Raw genomic sequence first — 23,027 nt, forward strand, 5'->3', positions numbered from 1 at the left:
AGAAGCTTTTTATGGCAATTCTGCTACCTCTAAGATTAGTGGAAATTCAATGAATGTAATCCACGTACAATGACTATTAATTAGAATGTAATACAGATTGCTCTACTGTTGGAGCTCCGAGTCCCATAAGTACAAGAGGTATGTTCTAGAGATCTATAGGTTTTCCTCGTGAAGTCTATGCATTTCCTTTTCTCATTCTTTTATGTACCTGGTTGAACTGCGTAGTTTCATTGTTTCCATCAAGACCGTTGGGATAAAAAAAATTGCCGTCAGCTTTTATATGGTTCACCTGCTTAAAACACGTTCAGTTGAGGTTCCTTAGAAGGTTCGACATGACTAGCTGCTATATCTCCCGCCTATGATGCGTGGAAACTTATCCTAGTTTACATTTCAATGTTTCAATGTTTTGGTAATTAAGCAAAATATGAAACCGTTATTTGGTAACACGTTTCAAACTTCAGAAATTTCGGCAGAATTTCTGCAAATTCAAAATTGTTCTTTTGGTAATTCTTTTTCACAATAGGACTAGATATGAAAATTGGAAATTGAAATTTCCTATTTGAAGTCAAACTGCTAAAATTTTGATCTATGCTAACTAGAACTATCAATTTATCAAGAAGACAATAAGTGTTTTCCTTTTTCATGTTGTTCTTCATCATCATTCACATGCATGGAATATCTTCTAGTTTTGCAATTGTATATAATCAATTTCTTTTTGTTTCATACTTTCATTTGTATAATTACTGATATTCTGTATTTGAAATAGTTAATTCTTATTTTGCAACACATGCATAAAGACACTTGCTAAGTCCCATTTATCAATGTTTTATAAACCGAACCGGACATCGAACCGGATTGACAACTGGGTCAAGGGTCAATTGGTTCAATCGGTTCACTCGGATTAGTTGAACTGGATGACATCATATTGCAAAAATTAATTAAGTTTTTAATAATATTTATCAAAATATATAAATAATAAATAAAATTTTAAATTTTAAGCATTAGTATAATATATAAGTATACCGTGTTGTTTTTATTCATAAGTTGAAAGTTAGTTTAGTGGTAAGATGTACCTAGTGGTCTTTAAGGGCCTAGGTTTGAATCCCACCTTTAACATAATTGTTTTTTTAAGTTAAACATGTGTGAATGGCTAACCAGACGAAACTGCTTGGTACGGTTGACCTGACCGGTTCAAGCGGTTCAGTCTGGTTTGTTGAACATATTAAGAACCAGCATCAACCGGCCGTACTATGTTTCTTATTAGTATATAAAGTTTTTTTCTCTTTATTTTTTATGGTAAATTCTATGGTTACTTTGTTGGAAAACAAAGTAACTATACTTTGTTTTAGTATCCAATAGTAATAGGACATGTGTTAAGAAAAATAATAATAATGTTAATTAAAATTTAATAAAAAAAGGTAATCTGCTATAGCAGGTAATATTTAATTATGAAAATTTTAAAAATTATTAATTACAAGATAAATAATATATGAGTCCCTATATTTTAATTTAATCACTATTTAGTCATTATATGTCAATAATACACTATTCAAACCTTAATTTTAATTAAATTCAACAGTTTAGTCTCTTATACATGGACTAATCTGTTCAATAATTTAAAAATTTAAGTGACAAAACTGTTGATCAAAATAAAAAATAAGAACTACAAAATATATTATTAAAATACGAGAACAAACAATATGTTAGATATTTAACATAGGGACCGATAAAATAAAATATTTACGTAAAATTCATAGGTTTTACGTAAAACTCTATTTTCACAAGGTTTGTGATTTTTTTTCTCCTAAAATAAAAAGGTTACGTAAATTTAGTCAAACTATACGTAAATTATATCTAAAAATAAAAGATTTACGTAAAGTTCAAAGGTTTTACGTAAAACTCTAATTTTCACAAGGTTTATGGATTTTTTTCTCTTAAAATAACAAGGTTGCGTAAATTTAGTCAAACTTTACGTAAATTATTTCTAAAAATAAAAGATTTACGTAAAATTCATAGGTTTTACGTAAAACTCTATTTTCACAAGGTTTGTGAATTTTTTCTCCTAAAATGAAAAGGTTACGTAAATTTAGTCAAACTATATAGGTAAATTATATCTAAAAATAAAATATTTACGTAAAGTTCAAAGGTTTTACGTAAAACTCTAATTTTCACAATGTTTGTGGATTTTTCTTCTAAAGTAAAAGGTTACGTAAATTTAGTAAAACCTTACGTAAATTATGTCTAAAAATAAAAAATTTACGTAAAAGTCATAGGTTTTACGTAAAACTCTTTTTTCACAAAGTTTGTGAACTTTTTTTCTCCTAAAATGAAAAGGTTACGTAAATTTAGTCAAACTATACATAAATTATATCAAAAATAAAAGATTTACATAAAGTTCAAAGGTTTTACGTAAAACTCTAATTTTCACAAGGTTTGTGAATTTTTTTCTCCTAAAATAAAAAGGTTACGTCAATTTAGTCAAACTATACGTAAATTATATCTAAAAATAAAATATTTACGCAAAGTTCAAAAGTTTTACGTAAAACTCTAATTTTCACAATTTTTGTGGATTTTTCTCCCAAAGTAAAAGGGTTGCGTAAATTTAGTCAAACCTTATGAAAATTATGTCTAAAAATAATAGATTTACGTAAAATTCATAGGTTTTACGTAAAACTCTATTTTCACAAGGTTTGTAAATTTTTTCTCCTAAAATAAGAAGGTTACATAAATTTAGTCAAACTATACATAAATTATATCTAAAAATAAAAGATTTACATAAAGTTCAACAAGGTTTATGATTTTTTTTCTTCTAAAATAAAAATGTTACATAAATTTAGTCAAACTATACGTAAATTATATCTAAAAATAAAAGATTTACTTAAAGTTCAAAGGTTTTACGTAAAACTCTAATTTATGTCAAAAAAATAAAAGATTTACGTAAAATTCATAGGTTTTACGTAAAAACTCTATTTTCACAAGGTTTGTGATTTTTTTACTCCTAAAGGTTTGTGGATTTTTTCTCCTAAAATAACAAGGTTACGTAAATTTAGTCAAACCTGACGTAAATTATATCTAAAAATAAAAGATTTACGTAAAACTCTATTTTCACAAGGTTTGTGAATTTTTTTCTCCTAAAATAAAAAGGTTACGTAAATTTAGTCAAACTATACGTAAATTATATCTAAAAATATAATATTTACGTAAAGTTCAAAGATTTTACGTAAAACTCTAATTTTCACAATGTTTGTGGATTTTTCTCCTAAAACCTTACATAAATTATGTCTATAAATAAATTATTTACGTAAAATTCATAGGTTTCACGTAAAACTCTATTTTCACAAGGTTTGTGAAATTTTTTTCTCCTAAAATAAAAAAGTTATGTAAAGTTAAGGTTTGTGGATTTTTTATCCTAAAAAAACAAGGTTACATAAATTATGTCAAACTTTATGTAATTTATGTTAAAAAATAAAAGATTTACATAAAATTGATAGGTTTTACGTAAATTTAGTCAAACTATGTGTAAACGATTTACGTAAAGTTCAAAGGTTTTACGTAAAACTCTAATTTTCACAAGGTTTGTGGATTTTTTCTCCTAAAATAACAAGGTTACGTAAATTTAGTCAAACCTTACGTAAATTATGTCTAAAAATAAAAGATTTACGTAAAATTCATAGGTTTTACGTAAAACTCTATTTTCACAAGGTTTATGAATTTTTTTCTCCTAAAATGAAAAGGATACGTAAATTTAGTTAAACTATATTTAAATTATATCTAAAAATAAAAGATTTACGTCAAGTTCAAAGGTTTTACGTAAAACTTTAATTTCACTAGGTTTGTGGATTTTTCATCCTAAAATAACAAGGTTACGTAAAGTCCGGAGGGACTCCATTTAATATAAGGGTAAATTTGATCATAATTAGAAACATTAAGGTACAAAACAACTGAGATTCAATATAAAGTAAAGATGTGCAAAAATACTCTAATATTTACATCTAAGAACAATTTTACCCTTAACGTCTAAAATGGTGCAATTTTACCCTTAACGTTGGTAGCCAAGAACAATTTTATCCCTAACGTTGACAAAGTTTGGTCAATTGGAGAAATTATTCATCAAATTGTCTTCTTGATCATGAATTTTGTAACTAAAAAAATATAATTAAAAATAATAAAGGAGAATGAGGTTAATAATGATTAAAAATAATACTTATTGGATGTAGAGATTCCTTTAATTATCACTACAATCAACTATGCAAACTTAGTTTTATATCATATAATCACATTCTATAACTATTTTGGGGACTGCTCGGGACTGAACCGCTGTTCGTCAAGGGTGTTCCGGAGGGTTGGAAGACCCTCCCCTACCCCCGGCTTCGCCCCCGTTTGTATTGCGCCCACTTTGTTAAATACAAACCAAAAAAATTTATAGGATTGCCTTCCTAATCCTCTCTCCACGATTTCACCGATTCAGAAATACAAATAATTTTTCAGTGATTCAAAAATCCTAAACCAAAAATTGAAATGAATAAAACAACCAAAAGACCAAAACTTTACATAGAAATTAGGCATACAATAGTAGACATCTATAGATAATAATTAAAAAAAAAAACTATAGCCTATTGAAACTCAGACTAACGAGAAAATTAATTTAGTTACAAATCCATATGTGCATTATTAGAAAAGTGATATTGTGATAGCATACACCACAAAACTCAGAACAAGAATACACCACGAAAACTTTGTTCATGATGAACAGTTCTAATGCCTCTGGATTAAAAACAACGCTCATTTTCATATTCATCTGCAAAACCAATATTTCAATTAAGGGATAAGATCTAAAATAAGCCGATGGCAGAACCAAAACAATATATTTGGGGTGGTCAATTGATGAAAATGCATTTAAAATTGCAATTCTACTAACCATCAAATATGTTCGTCACATACAAAAAAAAATTCGAAATCCATGAAATTACATGATTCTTCTTTAAACACCAAATATTTTTATTCGCAAATCGATAAAATCATAAAATCATATGAATTTTTGGGCTTTAACATTAGATTATTTCTCAATTCTCAGGTTAATTTCATAATTGAGGTTTATAGAGTGAATTAATTAATAAACAGTAAGTCTTACAAACCATAATCTTACATCAGGATACTCTGATAATTCTCTTGGATCCGTGGATCTTCTCTTTCATAGTTAATGTTAAATCCAATTGTTCTTTCAAGATATTCTTTTGGCTTTGCTGCAATCATCATCATCATCATTATCATTATCATACAATTTTGATTAGAGAAGTAGAGTAAATAATGAATATACCTGATAAGGGGGAAGTGATTCCAGTGGCGGTTGTAAAAGGGGATAAATCAAGACGGGTAATGTTATCATTATCAGTAACAACATCAAATCTGCCCTCACTTGGAGGCATTGGCGCTCCAGATTCAGGTGGTGACTCTATCAATCGTTGAGAAATTTAAAAAGGTGTTGATTGAGTAAATGAAGAAGAATATGAAATACTCACCATCATCATCATTGTCATAGAGAGAGGTCGAAATTCCCACAAGGATTGAATGAAACAGAGACTGCAACAAAGCGTGGATGTTGGAAATTGGGGATTGTAAATGAAAAGGGTCTGCTACTGGAACTGGAAGAAATCCATTGAGAGGGAGAGAGTGAGTATATTCAGCTCTAAATCAATCATGCTTTGTTCATATGTGTGTGTTATATACAATCTGGCTTCACAGAGGCGAGTTCAAGTAAGATAATTCTAACGAGGTTCGAACAATGAAATAGATATAGAAAGAAAATCGATGGAGACCAGAAAGAGTTGATGAAGAGGGATGATTACAGAAAGAGTTGATGAAGATCGAACAATTACGGAAGGAGTTAAGGAAGAGCAGGAATACAGAACGATGTCTAGTTTTGTGGTGAATAAAATTTGGAGAAAAAAATGTAACCGGAAGAGTAAGTCAATAAGTTAAATTCCTCTAAAACGTTTACAAAATAGAGTATCTAATATGTAATTTTCCTCTCAATACTCTCAACTCACCACCTGCTCAAAATTTTGAGCATTCCTTGGCTTATTATAAGCCAAGGACCTTGCTCATTAATTGTGCCAGCAATTGCTGGCACAATTAATGATTTCTCATTGACCACCGAATTTCGGTGGTCAATTTTAACAATTTTTTTTTTTTTCTTTATTACAAAATTATAAAAACAATACATTATTACTGCAAATTATAAAGATAGTCCTAGGACTTCATAATAATTTCTTCTTTTATTTAATTGTTTTAAATTAATAGTTAATTTTCTCAACACAAAGTTCATTACAAAGCATCAATTTCTAAACCAGATATATATATATATATAGGCAAAAAGTATTATTAGGTCTCTGATCTTTCATTTTTTGGTTCACTAAATACATTAAGTCCCTGATCATTTATTTTTGGTCTCATTAAGCCCTTAATGACCAAATTAAGTAATTTTAAACATAAAATTTGATTAACAGATTGTCATTCATTTCACCTGCATTAGAAATTTGTTTTTTTTCATTGTTTGAAAGCAGTTTTGGATGTATAATGTGGCTATAGGAAAAAACCTTAATTCAAACTGTAAAAAATATATTTTTTAATAATTTCAAATACAGATGAAGTTAATAACGTCTTTTTAACATAATTAGATGCTCACAACTTACTAATTTGGTCATTAAAGGCTTACTGAGACCAAAAATAAATAATCAGGAGCTTAATGTATCCAAATAAAAGATCAAGGGCTTAATGAACCAAAAAATGAAAGATCAGAGACCTAATGATGTTTTTTTGTCTATATATATATAGAACAATTCATTGCTAATTTAACATATTGAAGTTTTGTGTGACACGAGTGTTTTTATAGTAGTAATGTTTATCATGACCTGTTAGGTTCAATTGTTGTTGCAGATAGTTCACTACAAAAATATCCGTCGGTGATAACAAAAATTGTGTCTTGGAAAGTTGGAGATGATTGCTGCTCGTGGGATGGTATCGACTGCGATGATCAAACAGGTCATGTAATCCGGCTTGACCTTTCGAGCAGTTGTCTCCACCAGGAATGAATAGTTAAAGGCCTTATAGACATTTCCAAGGCAGATGAAGACCTAAAAGAGCTTCTGGAGTCTAAGTGGTGGACATCTGATAACATTGAAAAATAACATTAGTACATGTGTCACTGTCCTAGACAACCAAGAATGCCCATAGCGCTGGAAGACGTCGGAATCAACCAACAGAGATACTGCCTTTCCTCTAACAAGTGGACCAAGGAGAAGATCTTCACATTCAACTCAGAGTATATCCCGTCAAATTCACCTAGAATCAACAAGGTCCATAACGAGTAGAATACAACTTATCCAAACAGTCTCCAATGACTCCTCGTACGGTTTTTTTTTAAGTGAACACTTTTACAAATTTTAATAGATTTGAATGAATTTTTGTAAATTCCATAAATTTGTAAATGATTTTCATATATTTTGATCGACTTACTTTTATGGGTAAATAATTTATTAGGCCCCGTCTTTCTGCCTAACACATTGTTTAGTCCTTCTATTTTGAAAAACACATTATAAGGTCCTTATCTTTTGTCAATATTAACTATTTGATCCTTCTGCCTAGTTTTTTTAGATTTTTAACCAAAGATATCTTAGTTTTCAGGACAGAATCTTGGCTATTAACTTTTTTTTTCTTTTTTTATTCTTTTTAATTATGAATAACGAAAAAGAATAAAAAAAGAAAGAAAAAAAATCGATCCTTCGAGTATTCAAAATTTCATATAGTAGATACAAAATGGTCATGTTACTATGTTATTTTCCGTCTATCTGTTTATGTCAAATATAACAGTTAAAAATCTTTAAAAAAAATAGAAAAAGGACCAAAGGGTTAATATTGACAAAAGATATTGATCTTATAATGTGTTTTTCAAAATAGAGGGACTAAACATTGTATTAGGTAAAAAGGAGAGGACTAATAAATTATTTACCCTACTTTTATAGATTTTAGGGTGGATAAGTTGCACTTGAACTAATCCAAAAAGGTTGATTGGCTCCTAAACTTACATGGTGTCTCATTAGCCTTCAAACTTGCTTACTGTGTCATGGTGAAGTCTCCATGTTTTGCGGAATTTAATGAAAAATAAATAAGCAAATAATCGAAACACAGATTTACGTGGTTCGCCAACGTTGTGTTGGCTAGTCCACGGGCAGAAGGAGAATAGTATTTATTAGGAAGCGAAAAACAGAATACAAATTAGGTTTACATAATGGGATATTTATAATACCCAATCTAACCTAATCCGACTTGGAACCCACGACCTAATCCGACTTGGAACCCACGAATCCATGATGTCCCCACGATGTTGAATCCAAGTAGAAAACCGAAACACAATACTACTCCGAATAGGAAACCTTGCTTCCTGTCGTAGTGTGTTATACTGAGTCAAAGCATTACGATACTCCAAATCTATAAAAATACCATAAAGTTTTAAAAAATAGAAAACTAATTTGTTTTAAAGATTTAGAATCATGAATCGGGTCTTTATTTTTTATGTTTTGAATTTTTTTACAAGTTTAGACAAATTGAAATGTATATCACTTTAAACAAGTTCAGGGGACAAATGGATCACTGTAAACAAATTCAGGTGTCAAATAGGTTATTTTAAGCAAGTTGAGGGGACCTAATCAAATTTTTGGGACAAATTCCAAGGACTCTTCATGTATTAAGCCTAAATTTTAAGTTGGATCACTTGAATTATTGGTGCGTGTTGTTCCCTCCCTGGTGCAACATGATGCATATTCTTTTATGTTAGGCATTAATTTGGTGAGTTGAATTATTGGTGCGTGTTGGAAAATTTCCAAGGACTCATAAACATCTCTCCTTTCTTTGATTAAAGATACATTCTTTTCCAAATTTTTCTAATCATTGATTTTGATCTTGTTGAATACAAACTTATGGCAACAGGTAATCTTGTCTACAAACTCAAAGATTTGCAAGCATCAAAGTGTAAAGGGGGAGTTCGGTCATAGGCAAACTCAATCCTAAGCATTGATAAAGTTACGAGAAGGCTTCGACATAGAGTGGCAAATGGGAAATATCAATGTACGCTAATGGTAGAGGCCGAGTTGGTATAAGGAAAACTATAAAGGATAGGGACTATCCGAATGTTGGATCTCCGCCACCCCTTTGTCAGTAGTCGGTAATGGCTTAAACGGTCCACCCTAGTCCACTAGGGACTAGGAGAGTCAGGCATTCGACCTTCGTGATGTCTCCATAGGGTGGAACTCTATAGATACTACGGGCTCCGAAGTTAGCCCATAGTGTGTGTCCCTCTTAAGGCAAGGTTTATACACAGAGAGTCATGTCCTACGGGGACGGAAAACCGACAAATGCATTGCCAGGACGCTTAAAGGGGATAGACCCTTGCGGTAAGAGTTGGCTAGCCGAGACTTGGAGAAGTCTCGATGCCACACGGGGTTTTTGCCAGTACCTGTGGCACAAAGCTGATTGATTTGAATGCTAAATAACCCACTTGACTTGCTAATTGTTTGTATAATCAAAGTTTATCACAAGGCGTTCAATACTAATTAGCGAATTGGAAAAGTTCTTTTAAGAATTTTACAATGACTTTGTCATACTAACTGTGAGATGACTTTGTCTATAAAATGTAACATCCCAGTGTTTGCAAGAAGTGGTAGTCATCAAGTCTGAAATCCTAATTGAATGCTTATGCGAGTTAAAAGCTAATACTTAATATCACATTGAATTGAATGCTTATGCAGAGTTATTTTATATCTATAAAATGATGTTAATGCTAATGTTTAACAACTCACTACTTGTAACACTCTGATCCAATACCATGTAGATATCGTCCGCTCTGGTCCAAATCCAACACTTTGGGCCTCACGGCTTTAAAACGCGTCTGCATGTATTGGATTATCATCTTACTAATAAGTCTCAATCATCCCCTCTCCATTTCCGACGTGGAATTCAGTTCATTCCTGCCTCCATCGCCATCCCTTACAGCCGCTCATTGCTCGGGCCTTCTACCCCGGCGCCACCCTCTCCGGACCGGATCGTTACACTACTATTCCCTCAAACTTATGGCACCCTGTAATCTGTTTCTGCAATATCCATTTCTATTTTTCTCATTTAGCTATCTGCTATATCGCTCATCATTTGGCTTGCAGAAGCCACTTTGCCAAGATGGAGACGGCTCTTCCTTGTTACAGTTCAAGCAAACCTTTGTTTTTGACAAGTTTTCATATGATCCTTCTACTGATAATTATACCAAGCTCAGCTCTTGGAAAGTTGGAGATGATTGCTGCTCATGGGATGGTGTCGACTGCGATGTTCAAACAGGTCATGTCATCGGGCTTGACCTTTCGAGCAGTTGTCTCTATGGTTCTATCAATTCTGATAGTCCCCTTTTTCGACTTCTCCATCTTACGAGTCTTAACATTTCTTATAATAACTTCAATCTTTCAACAATTCCTGGTGGGATTAGAAGCTTGCCAGAGTTGAAACATTTGAATCTCTCTTTCACAAATTTTTGTGGTCAAATTCCATCACAAATATTGGAGCTGTCCAAGCTGGTTTCCCTTGATCTCACATATAATCCATATTTGATGCTCCAAAAGCCTAATCTAAGAGATGTAGTTGAAAAACTTACGCATCTGGCTGAACTTCATCTAAGTGATGTCCACATTTCTTCCCATTTACCTCCGAGTTTGTCAAACTTAACTTCTTTGTCTTCTCTCGTTCTCAAAAATTGTTCACTGCAGGGTGAATTTCCCCCAACTATCTTCCAGTTACCTAATCTTCGTGTTCTTAACTTGTTGAGCAACCCAAATCTCACCGGATATCTACCACCGTTCAAGGTGGGTAGCCCACTTGAGAGATTGATACTCAGTGAGACAAATTTCTCCGGTCAGCTACCTCTTACAATTGGGAACCTCAAGTCATTGAGAGTTTTTATAGCCAAGGGGTGTGGTTTTGGGGGCCAAATACCATCTTCAATCGGTAATCTTACTAAACTTAACGCCTTGGACCTTTCTAATAACTACTTCTCGAGGAACATCCCTTCCACCTTGGCCAATATGCTCCAACTCACATATTTGTCACTTTCACAAAATAATTTCAGCTCTGGCACCTTGGACTGGCTTGGTAAACTAACCAATCTTCAACGTTTGGTTTTGCCTGAAACCAACCTTATTGGGGCCATCCCATCTTCATTTCGAAACCTGACCAAACTCGCTGAGTTAAGGCTTTCTTCCAATCAACTGACTGGTCAAATCCCATCTTGGCTAGGTAATTCTACCCATTTAACAAAGCTTGTCCTTTCAGCAAATGAGTTGCAGGGTCCAATTCCAGAATCAATTTTCAGGCTTCCAAATATTCAAACAATTTCCCTACGTTCCAACAATCTGAGTGGATCATTGAGATATGATTCCTTTTTTCAATCTAAACATCTTTCTTATCTCCAATTATCAACCAATCATTTGTCCATTGTCAACTACGCATATACCAATGTTACTCTCCCTAAATTTCAGTTCCTAGGATTGGGAAGATGCAATCTCATAGAGTTTCCAGCTTTCTTGCGGGAGCAACATCAACTTGAAGCTTTAGATGTCTCTTTTAACAACATTGAAGGATATGTACCAAACTGGATATTCGCTTTGGAAAGCATTAGTTTTTTGAGATTGGCCCACAATTTTCTTAAAGGTTTCGAGCATTCCCCTAGTGTTATTCTCACATCAACTAATTTGCAATCTTTGGATCTCTCCTTTAATATATTGGAAGGACCCCTTCTGAAACCACCACTTTCCATTGTGAGTTATAATGTTGCATATAACCAATTTAGCGGAGATGTCTCACTATTGTTCTGCAACCTAACATCTCTTTTGGTTTTAGATTTGTCAAACAACAACTTAAGTGGGAACTTACCTCTTTGTTTGGGCAACTTAGGAAATTCTGCATCAGTTGTAAACCTAAGCAACAACAGTTTCTCAGGCAAAATTCCTAATAATTTTACAAGTGGTTGTGCATTAAAGCTGGTGGATTTCAGTCGAACTAAAATTGAAGGTGAGACGCCTAGATCATTAGCCAATTGTTCAAAGCTAGAAATCCTAAATCTGGAGAAAAATGAAATTAATGATGTGTTCCCTTCTTGGTTGGGTATTCTTCCATGTCTTCGGATCTTGTCTTTGAGATCTAATAAGTTTCATGGTGGAATAGGACAACCTCTGAGCAAATTTGAGTTCAACAGATTGCAGATTATCGACCTTTCTGATAACAATTTTACAGGAAAGTTGCCACTAGAATACTTTCGAAATTGGGTTGCCATGAAAAATGTTGATTATGAACATCTACCATACATGGGAGCAAGCACAAGGTTTGACATGGATGGCTACATATGGAGTGCTCGATATCCTTACTTCATTAGAATTGTGAATAAGGGCACAGAGACATCAATCTGCAAAATTGTAGATTTCTTTATGGTTGTTGATCTCTCGAATAATAAGTTTGAAGGTGAAATTCCAGAAATCATTGGGACTCTAAGAGCACTACAATCATTGAACTTCTCCAACAACAATCTCAAAGGTCATATACCATCTTCTTTACGGAATTTAAAAGACCTTGAAGCTTTGGACCTTTCTCTGAATGACCTCTCAGGATATATCCCAGCACAACTCACACTCCTTACTTTCCTCTCAATTTTCAATGTATCTCACAATAACCTAACAGGAGCTATACCCCGAGGAAACCAATTCGGATCATTCCAAAATGATTCATTTTCAGCCAATCCAGAGCTTTGTGGGATGCCGTTGTCAAAAAGATGGGGGATACTGGGATCTTACCATTACCACCTTCACAAGATGCAGAATCGCCATTTGAATTTAACTGGGAGATTGTGTTGATAGGGATTGGCAGCGGATTGGTGATAGGAGTAGCTTTTGGATGCGCTATGGATACTAGGAAGTATGAATCGTTTGTCAAGAATAAGTTGGTAAGGTGGTTCAAAAGCTAGAGATATTAATGGAAAAATGAAATTCTTATATAGAACATGTTTATGTTTTAAAATTGTACTAAATAGTGTATGTATGTAAACTACTTGTAATAAATTTGTCTATCTCCTAATCCCAAAAATATATAAAAGATTGATCTATTTGGATTGAACCTATAATTTGATTTTCAAGCTCAAAGCTAAATAAATCAATAACAAGTTAAACAAAATGTTTTTAGATATAAGCCCCGTAAAACTTTACGAGAGTCTTATTCAACACGACCCATAAATAACCCTACTCACAATTAAACATGTTCATGCACTTTTACTTTCCTGGCACACGAGGCCAACGTCCAATGGGCTGGGTTGAATAAGGAAAATGACTTAAGGCCTGACCTGATTTAGACCCGTTAAAGTTCATATATATATCTAGCATGACCTTCAGTTTTATAAAGGGGGAATTTTCAGGAAAATTCAGTTTTAAAAAAATTTCTACAATTATGTCAAAATAATAACTTAGAATTATGTAAAACATCACTTTTAATATATTTTAAGGACTATCGTTTATAAACTGGTGCAACTAGAATAAACAGACATCATTGAATCGCGCACAATTACTTATCAAAACCTTCAAAATTCAACAAAGAACCTTGAAAAATGAAACTCAAATTCTTATTAATGAAAAACTGACTACTACATCCGAAAATATACCTTAAATAGATAAACCTAACTCTAATCCTAAGGTAAAAGGAAAACCTAAAATCCTAAAGGTAAAAAGAAAGAAAATATGTCCTAAAAACGGTAATTTGGGTTTTTGAAGCCCTAAACGAATGAATTTGGCCAAAAAGCGATCGAACTCGTGGTAAAACGATGACTTCTAATCGTTGCCCCATTTCCAATCAAATTAGGGTCTGGAAAAAAAACCGAACGTCGCGAAATGATCATGAAAATCATCCATCATATTTATTTAAAAACTTGAATACTAACTCCTCCACTTCATCATTAGGGTCTAACCAATGACCATCCATTTGGAGCTTCTAGGAAAACATGAAAATATGCAATGATTGGTCTGTCTATTCTTCTCCTCTGTTAGTTTTGTTTCCCTCTTCTTCCCTTTTCAATCATATCAACTAAACTCATATAAACTAATCATTTTTCAAAGATCCTTTGCTTAATTGTCTCTCCTTTCTTTGATTAAAGCTATAATACTTTTTCAATCCAGGAATCAGGACATGGTGGGATGTGTTTGTGTTGTGCACGCTGCAAACCCAATGAGTATTTACGTGTGGAGGTGTGTCAGAGATTGATATAAAATCTATGATTGGGTTTTAACTATTAGCTCGAGCTTTCAGTTCAAATGGTTTCATGACAAACTAAACTCATATAAACTAATCATTTTTCAAAGATCCTTTGCTTAATTGTCTCTCCTTTCTTTGATTAAAGCTACAATACTTTCCAATTCTTTTCTAATCATTGATTTGATGTTGCTGAACCCAAAGCTATGCAACCATCTAGCTCAAACATAGCTAACAAGTATCTCCAAAACCGAACAATGATTGATTGGAATATTAAACTACCCAGTTGACTTATGTGGATCATAATTAATTATGTAATCAAAGTTAATTTGACTTTGTCAAACTAACAGTTGACTTATTCATACTGACAGTTGGAAATTGACCCAACTGTGAGATATAACTCACATGTCTTTCTCTATAAACAAAACCCAAACTTCCCTCCGAAATGATAATTACTTCAACTGTCAGTGATTTTAATGCTGATGCTTAATCGTATTGAATGCTTAATCGTATGGAATGCTGATTGTTTTTCTATAAAATGAAGTTGTGGCTGGAAGGGGTTCAACAACTCACTACTACTCCCTTAAACACTTAGTTATGTTTCTGCAATATTCATTTCTATTTTTCTCATTTTTCTATCTGATCTACCAAACATTTTCCTTGCAGAAACAATTTTGCCAAGATGGAGACCGCTCTTCCTTGTTACAATTCAAGCAAACCTTTGTCTTTGACACGTTCTCCTGTGATCCTTCTACTGATTATACCAAGCTCAGCTCTTGGAAAGTTGGGGATGATTGCTGCTCATGGAATGGTGTCGACTGTGATGATCAAACAGGTCGTGTGATCGGGCTTGACCTTTCAAACAGTTGTCTCTATGGTTCTATCAATTCTGACAGCCCTCTCTTCCGACTCGTCCATCTTACAAGTCTTAACCTTTCTTCAAATAACTTCAATCTTTCAAGAATCCCGGGTAGGATTCGAAGCCTGTCAAAGTTGAAGCATTTAGATCTCGCTTCCGCAAACTTCTCTGGCCAAATTCCAACAGAAATCTTAGAACTTTCCCAGCTGGTTACTCTTAGTCTCTGGCAGAATCCGCTGATGCTCCACAAGCCTAGTTTGAAAGAGTTAGTTGAGGCATTAACCAATCTCACTGAACTTAAACTAAGTGGTGTCAACATTTCTTCTCATGTACCTCAGAGCTTGTCAAACTTAACTTCTTTGACATCTCTCCTTTTGAAAGAATGTTCACTGCAAGGTGAATTTCCCGGAGCTATCTTCAAGTTACCTAATCTTTGTTTCCTTAGCTTGCAGAATAACCCTGATCTCACCGGATATCTACCAGAATTCGAAGTGGCTAGCCCAATTGAGATGTTGGCCCTTGATGGCACAAATATCTCCGGTCAGCTACCTGTTTCAATTGGCAACCTCAGGTCATTGAGCTATTTTAGTGCAAGTGGATGTAGTTTTGGGGGGCCAATACCATCTTCAATTGGTAACCTTACTAAGCTTAACTACTTAGAACTTTCTGTGAACTACTTCGCGGGGAACATCCCTTCCTCTTTGGGAAATCTCCTACAACTCACATTTCTTGCACTTAACTCAAACAATTTCAGCTCTAGCACCTTGGATTGGGTTGGTAAACTAACCAATCTTCAAGTTTTGGATTTGGGGAGTACCAACTCATATGGGGTCATCCCTTCTTCATTTCAAAACCTAACCCAACTCGTTCAGTTATGGCTTACTTCTAATCAACTAACTGGTCAAATCCCATCTTGGCTAGGTAATTCTACCCATTTAACAAAGCTTGTCCTTTCAGACAATGAGTTGCAGGGTCTAGTTCCGGATTCGATTTTTCGGGTTCCGTATATTCAAGTTGTCGACGTAGTTTCCAACAATCTTAGTGGATCAATGAGATATGATTCATTTCTTCAATCGAAATATCTTTCTATTCTGCAATTATCAGCAAATCATTTGTCCTTTGCCAACGACAACACATATATCAATGCTACTCTCCCTAAATTTCAAATCCTATCATTGGCTGGATGCCAACTCAGAGAATTCCCAGCCTTCTTACGTGGGCAAGATAAACTTGAAGTTTTAGTGCTCACTAAGAACAACATTAAGGGATATGTACCCAACTGGATATTCACTTTGGAAAGCCTTAGTCTTTTGAATTTAGCCAACAATTTTCTGATTGGTTTTGAACATTACTCCAGTGTTACCCTCCCATGGACTCATTTGCGCATGTTGGGTCTCTCCTCTAATAAATTGGAAGGACCACTTCCGATACCACCAGCTTCTGTTGCTCTTTATGATGTTTCACAAAACAAATTGAGCGGAGATGTCTCGCCATTGTTCTGCAATTTAACATCTGCTTTTGCTTTAGATTTGTCAGGCAACAACTTAAGCGGAAACTTGCCTCCCTGTTTGGCCAACTTGGGAAGTTCTGCATCAGTTCTAAAACTATCAAACAACAATCTCTCAGGAAAAATTCCTGACAATTATGCAAGTGGTTGTGCATTAATGATGATGGATTTCAGTCAAAATAAATTCGAAGGTGAGCTTCCCAGATCATTAGCCAATTGTTCAAAGCTAGAAATCCTCAATCTTGAGGATAATCGGATGACTGATGTTTTCCCTTCTTGGTTGGGTATTCTTCCACATCTTAGGATTCTGTCTTTGAGATCTAATAAGTTGCATGGTGCAATAGGACAACCTCTAAGTAAACTTGAGTTTAACCGGTTGCAAATTATTGATCTTTCTAATAACAATTTCACAGGCAAGATGCCATTGGAATACTTTCAAAATTGGGTTGCCATGAAAAGCATTGTTAATAACCGCCTAGCATATATGGAAGCAATCTCAAATTTTCAGGTTACCGGTGGGTTTTATAATTTTCTATTTCCATACTTCATTAGAATTGTGAATAAGGGCACAGAGAGATCATACAATCAAATTCTTGAATTCTTTGTGGTTGTTGATCTCTCAAGTAATAAGTTTGAAGGTGAAATTCCAGAAAGCTTAGGGACTTTAAGAGCACTTCAATCCCTCAACCTCTCCAACAACATTCTTACAGGTCATATACCATTGTCCTTGGGGAATTTAAAAGACCTTGAAGCTTTGGATCTTTCTCTAAATGAGCTCTCAGGAAACATCCCTATACAACTGTCAGTCCTTACTTTCCTTTCGATCTTTAATGTCTCTTACAATAAACTCACAGGACCTGTACCCCGAGGAAACCAATTCGGCACATTCCAAAACGATTCATTTTCGGCCAATCCCGGGCTTTGTGGGATGCCTTTGTCAAAAATGTGTGGAGATACTGGAACCTTGTCATTACAACCTCCAAAGGATGAAGACGTAGAATCTCCACTGGAATTTAATTGGGAGATTGTGTTGATAGGGATTGGTAGCGGATTAGTGATAGGAGTAGCTTTTGGATGCGCTATGGATACTAGGAAGTATGAATGGCTTGTCAAGAAGAAGTTTGCAAGGTGGAGAAGAAGCTAGAAAAATGAATGGAAAAATGAATGGAAAAATGAATTCTTGCTTCTGAAAATGATATTGTAATAGTACATGTTTATGTTTTAAGGTTGTACTAAATAGTGTATGTAATTTACTTATAATAGTTTCTGGAATGTAATAGAAGACATTTATGTAATTTGTTTAGTAATTTTAAAACGTATAATCTTCTCTAGTCACTCTTTATATATTTTCGGGTGTAGAATTTATTTTATCTCCTATCTCCCTTCTTCTACTCCAGCACCATCCCCAACATCCCCTCGGGAGTGGGGAACTTGTCCGGGAGAAGTTGAAAACAGGACTTGGAGAGTGGCTTGGTGAAGATATGAACAATTTGATCCAATATAGAAAGATAGGAGAGCCGTATTTCTTTCTTAGCAACTTTATCACGTAAAAAGTGAAAATCAAGCTCTAGATTGATGCATATTGGCCCGAACTAGATTCTAATGGTTTTGATACAATATTAGTAGTGGTGGACAGATTCTCCAAGGGAGGTCTTTCCATAGCATTATCTCATCCTTTTAACGCCGCAACTGTGGTAAGGGTATTCCTGGATAATATTTTTCATCTACAGCTAAAGATGTATTAAGCCTTGAGAATTTGTTTGTTTGTTCCACCATGGTCTAACCAATAATTCCTCAAGATCAAATGGAAGACATTGAACAGAAAATTGAAGATCTCAAGCAAGAAACAAGAAATAACTAGCTTCAAAATGTGCCACATGAGTTGAGAGGTGAGAACAATTTATTTTGCTTTGGGGCAAAATCCAAGAGCAACCCCAAGGGAATGAGCAAATCATCAACCTAATCCACAACAATTTATTTTGCTAACACCAATCCAATTCCTGACAATTTTATATCCGGTTGTGCATTAAAATTGATGGATTTAAGGTAAAATAAAATTGAAGGTGACGTGCCCAGGTCATTAACCAATAGCTTAAAGTTAGAAATCAGATAATAATGTTTTCCCTTATTGGTTGGGTAAATCTTCCACGTCTTAGGATTATGTCTTTGAGATCTAATAAGTTGCATGATGCAATAGGACAATCTCTAAGCAAATTTGGTTATCGACCTTTCTGGCAATAATTTTACAGGAACGTTGCCATTGAAATACTTTTGAAATTGGATTGGTATGAGTAGTGTTAATTATGACCACCTAGCATACATGGAAGCAAGTATGAGTTTTGACATTGGTAGCCACAAGTGGACTTCTCGAAATCCTTCATTAGAATTGTCAACAAAGGCACGGAGAGAGCATACAATCGAATCCTAGAATTCTTTGTGTTTGTTGATCTCTCAAGTAATAAATTTGAAGGTGAAATTCCAGAAACCATTGGAACTCTAAGACCACTTCAATAGCTGAACCTCTCCAACAACATGCTCAAAGGATACCATCGTCTCTAAGGAGTGTAAAAGACCTTGAAGCTTTGGATCGTTCTCTAAATGAACTCTTCGGAGACCCAACACAATTTACACTCCTTACTTTCCTTGCACTCATCAATGTCTCTCACAATAATCTCACAGAACTTGTACCGAAAGGAAACCAATTCGGGACATTTCAAAACGATTCATTTTCAGCCAATCCAGGGCTTTGTGCGCATCCCTTGTCAAAAAGATGTGGGAATTTTAGTACCTTATCGTTACCATCTTCAAAAGATGAAGAGGCAGAATCTCCATTTGAATTCAATTGGAAGAAGTTCGCAAGGCGGAGAAGAAGCTAGAGAGAAATTAACAGTGCATCTAATTTACTTTTAATAGTGTATGTAATAGAAGTTTGCTAACACATGAATGTAACAATTCGATGTCGTCTAATGCACCTAAAACATGAAAAAATTTGCATCTTGAATTAGGGATTTTAGAAGGTTATAGAGTTAAGTTAATTAACTTTTAATGTATAGATTGAGGATCTAATTGATGCTTTTAGAAACTTAGAGATCTAATTAATTGACTTTTAAGGTATAGATTGGAGACCTAATTGGACTTTAAGCCTATAACTTAATATGTGAAAGACATGTTTTTATGCAATGTTAAAGCTGAGAAGTATATATTAATGACCTAATAAGTTGCTTAGAGAAAAATAATGAAATTTCAGCTTACTTGGATTTCCAAGTGGAGATGGTATCAGCCCCGAAAATCGATATCCTGAAGCAATTGAGCTTGGTATTTGATGAGAGAAATTTGTATCCTAAAGCCTCATCATTTCAAGAGGGCTAACCACCTGAAATTCAGGCAAATAACCAGTGAGATCTCGATTTGACAGAACACTCAGAGAGCTCAAAGACCGAAAAAATCGTAACTGAAAGATTTCTCCTGCAAATTATATATCCTTGCAATCTACAGTCCCTGAGAAGGAGAGAAGACAAAAAAGATACTAGCTACTAGCAATAGCAAACAACTAACAACAACATCAAAGAAACAATAAACGAGAATGATAGTGCTGATAGATATTCAGATAATTGTTAATCGAACAACAATGATCAAGTGCTCATGGAGATTCAGATAAGTAATTTACATCATATGAGTATGGTACAGATTCAAATCATTTCTAGTTGATTTCTAGCCTTCTCCATAGATATCCTTGCTTTCTCTCGCGGAGCAATATTTTCTCTAATCTTGCTCCGGGTTTTTTCAGCATTAGAAGCAGTTGCCTTTAATTCATTATCAAGTGATGCAACTACTTCCATTTTCTGTGTCTTCTTGGCTACAAGATTTCTAAAATCCGTTTTCATTTCTCCGAGTTCTAACTCAAACTTTTCTAACAACTCTTTCATATCTTGAACACGAGCTTCCAGAGGAGCCATGTATAATTTGGCTTTAACTAAATCATCCTCAATATCAAAAACAACTCGTTTTGCTTCAATTGATTGGTGAACGAGTTGATCATAGTGAGATACCGATTTTGCAGACCGCTTGCACTTATCCAGCTCCTGGTCTGCAGCATACCATTCTAAACAATGACAAATGTAGGCGCGGACGTTGTTATAGAAAGATAAGTAATCTGCGTTGAGGCCTTGGAGAAATGCAAAGATGTTGTTGGCTTGAGTTATGATAAGGGGTATATCCTTTGGATTTGCTGTTAACAAGAATGATTTGAGTCCCTTCTTGACGCAATGAATTGAAGGTGTATCGACCCAAATCACATCTGCTGTCAAGTGAGGTGCCTTGGAGAGTGTATACACCTTATTTTCTGAATGAAATGAAACAATATCAGTAGCTTCATCAAAAAGAGCACCATTCTCATTCAAATCTCCTTCAATGCTTCCTTCATCCTCCGTGAGCTCACTCTTGGGTATCACAGGATTCGGATTGATCTCGTCTCGTCTAATTCTGATTTTAATGGCTGGTGTGTTAACTTCTCCACTTGTACTCTGAAACAATTCCTTTCTCTTTCCTTTATCCTGAGAAAAATGGTTACTCAGACCCAAATGCTCAAAATCATGGAATTTTTCACTAAAACACAGAATGTGTCAAAACTGAGGCATGCATTATTCTGGAACTTCAGATATGAATTTGGTAATAGATGAGAATACACATTAAAAGCTATCAAAACATTAGAAGCTTATGAAATTGGCTTAATAAAGCAGGAACCGTAAGTACCAAATTAATAAATATTAAGATGTTCTTACCAAAATACTTATATCTAGCATAATAATTGTTCAGAGATAAGTTAAATATCATAGATCCTACATCAAAAGGGTTTGAAAAACATAGGACTATTTGAATTTTTCCAGTAAGCAATATTTAAAAGGAAAAAAAATGTAATATTACTCTGATGGTATACAATGTACCTAGATTCTTCAAATTGGAAAGTGAAACAATAACAATTAGCTTCAACAAAGTAGAAGCACTATCAACAAAAGAAAAATCTAGCCATGATCTTCATCAAAAGTTTCTACATAAACTGTCCCCAAAATTTGTACTCGATGAGGCCCTAAAATTGTCATCAACAAGTCTAATATAGTACTCCCTCCGTTACATGTTTTTAAGGTTAAGGCACAAGAATTAAGAAATGTAATTAATTTTAATTAAAAGACTTTGGCCCTGTTTGGCAAATAGTTGTTAGTTGATAGCCGATTACATTGTTAGCGGATTACCTTTTTGGTTAGCTGATTTTAATAGCTGATTGTGTAAACTTGTTTGGTAAAACTTAGCTTATTACTAATAACTGTTTGTATAAAATGACAAATAAGTACATTGCTATTTTATGGCTATATTTTATTTGGGGGTTAAATGGTAGTAATTAGGGATAAAAACGCCCATCAAAAGAGACGGGGAATAAGCAATTGAAAAAATTCATAAAACCAGCTTTTTTTTCAAAATTAGCTTTTTTGTAATCAATAAGCTATTTCAAACCACTCACCAACACGATATTTGACTAGTCAAAACCTGTGCCTCAAAGTTTTAATTTTACCCAAAAACTCTTTACAAGGAGGCCCTAATTTATATCTATTCCCAAAGTAAAAAGCAACTTAAATAGGGATATAATAGCTAAAAGTCAATTAAATGTGCATAGATTAAATCAAAATGTCACATTGTATAAAATTCTATTACTTTGTTCTTCATTCATCAAACATCCAGGCTAAGCCTTTGGAAGAAGCACCTTTTAGGAAAAACTATTGGGCGTTGAGAAAATGCAGGAACTTGAAAAGAAATTTCACATTGTAAAACAGAGAAGTCGATATCTGGATACCCAAATTTTAAGAAAGAAACTTTCAATCAAATAGATAAAATGAGAAAGGTTAGGGTTTTGTGGCGTACAATATTGTGAAAAAACAAAAGGAAAGGCATCTAATCGACAAAAATTGAGTAAGAAAGCTAACCAAAGAAGCATCAATGGGTTTTCTTGGCAACAATTCATCAGCCAAACATCTGATATTGCGCCTAAAACCAGGGGGAAGCTCTTCTTCTTCTTCTCTCTCCATTTCTTGCTCTGCAACACACTACCGACCTCCATTTCCGATGCTGCTTCACTAAATCTCTCCCTCTCTTTCTCTTTCTATTTTGAGTATGCCACCTATGTTTTGATGTCGACTGCAGGACTATAAATGCTTCAACTTTTATTCAAGTTCTCAGAAAGGCCTCTCTGTCTTTATCATTTTACTTTAAATGGTAACTAGGATTCGGGTATTCAAATGAGGTAATTTACATTTGGAACAAAATTAATAAGAGGAATAAAAAGGGCTA

At 34.0% G+C, this 23,027-nt stretch overlaps 2 protein-coding genes and 2 pseudogenes across 2 annotated transcripts; 2 read left to right on the forward strand and 2 right to left on the reverse strand.

Annotated features, from left to right (window-relative positions):
• Positions 1-4,525: 4,525 nt before the first annotated feature.
• LOC136203843 (protein CHLORORESPIRATORY REDUCTION 6, chloroplastic-like) lies at positions 4,526-5,671 on the reverse strand (annotated as a pseudogene).
• Positions 4,526-22,843, reverse strand: LOC136202202 (uncharacterized). Its single transcript, XM_065992700.1, has 4 exons — positions 22,664-22,843; positions 20,356-21,241; positions 19,941-20,061; positions 4,526-4,798 (listed from the first exon to the last, which is right to left on the reverse strand). Exons 1-2 carry the CDS (start codon positions 22,763-22,765, stop codon positions 20,378-20,380), a joined length of 966 nt encoding a protein of 321 aa, XP_065848772.1. The 5' UTR covers positions 22,766-22,843; the 3' UTR covers positions 4,526-4,798; positions 19,941-20,061; positions 20,356-20,377.
• Positions 9,837-13,051, forward strand: LOC136203844 (receptor-like protein 7; annotated as a pseudogene).
• Positions 14,827-18,024, forward strand: LOC136203173 (receptor-like protein 7). Its single transcript, XM_065994258.1, has one exon. It carries the CDS (start codon positions 14,920-14,922, stop codon positions 17,830-17,832), a length of 2,913 nt encoding a protein of 970 aa, XP_065850330.1. The 5' UTR covers positions 14,827-14,919; the 3' UTR covers positions 17,833-18,024.
• Positions 22,844-23,027: the final 184 nt, after the last annotated feature.

This window comes from Euphorbia lathyris, chromosome 8, assembly GCF_963576675.1.
Source record: "Euphorbia lathyris chromosome 8, ddEupLath1.1, whole genome shotgun sequence".
In the NCBI taxonomy this organism is placed as follows: Eukaryota; Viridiplantae; Streptophyta; class Magnoliopsida; order Malpighiales; family Euphorbiaceae; genus Euphorbia; species Euphorbia lathyris.

Bases quoted from the DNA above. Each gene is read 5' to 3' on its own strand.
- LOC136203173 (XM_065994258.1), top strand. From the start codon at position 14,920: ATGTTTCTGCAATATTCATTTCTATTTTTCTCATTTTTCTATCTGATC.
- LOC136202202 (XM_065992700.1), bottom strand. From the start codon at position 22,765: ATGGAGAGAGAAGAAGAAGAAGAGCTTCCCCCTGGTTTTAGGCGCAAT. The intron at 21,242-22,663 runs GTTAGCTTTCTT...CATTTTTCTCAG, and splicing joins AACCCATTGATGCTTCTTTG to GATAAAGGAAAGAGAAAGGA.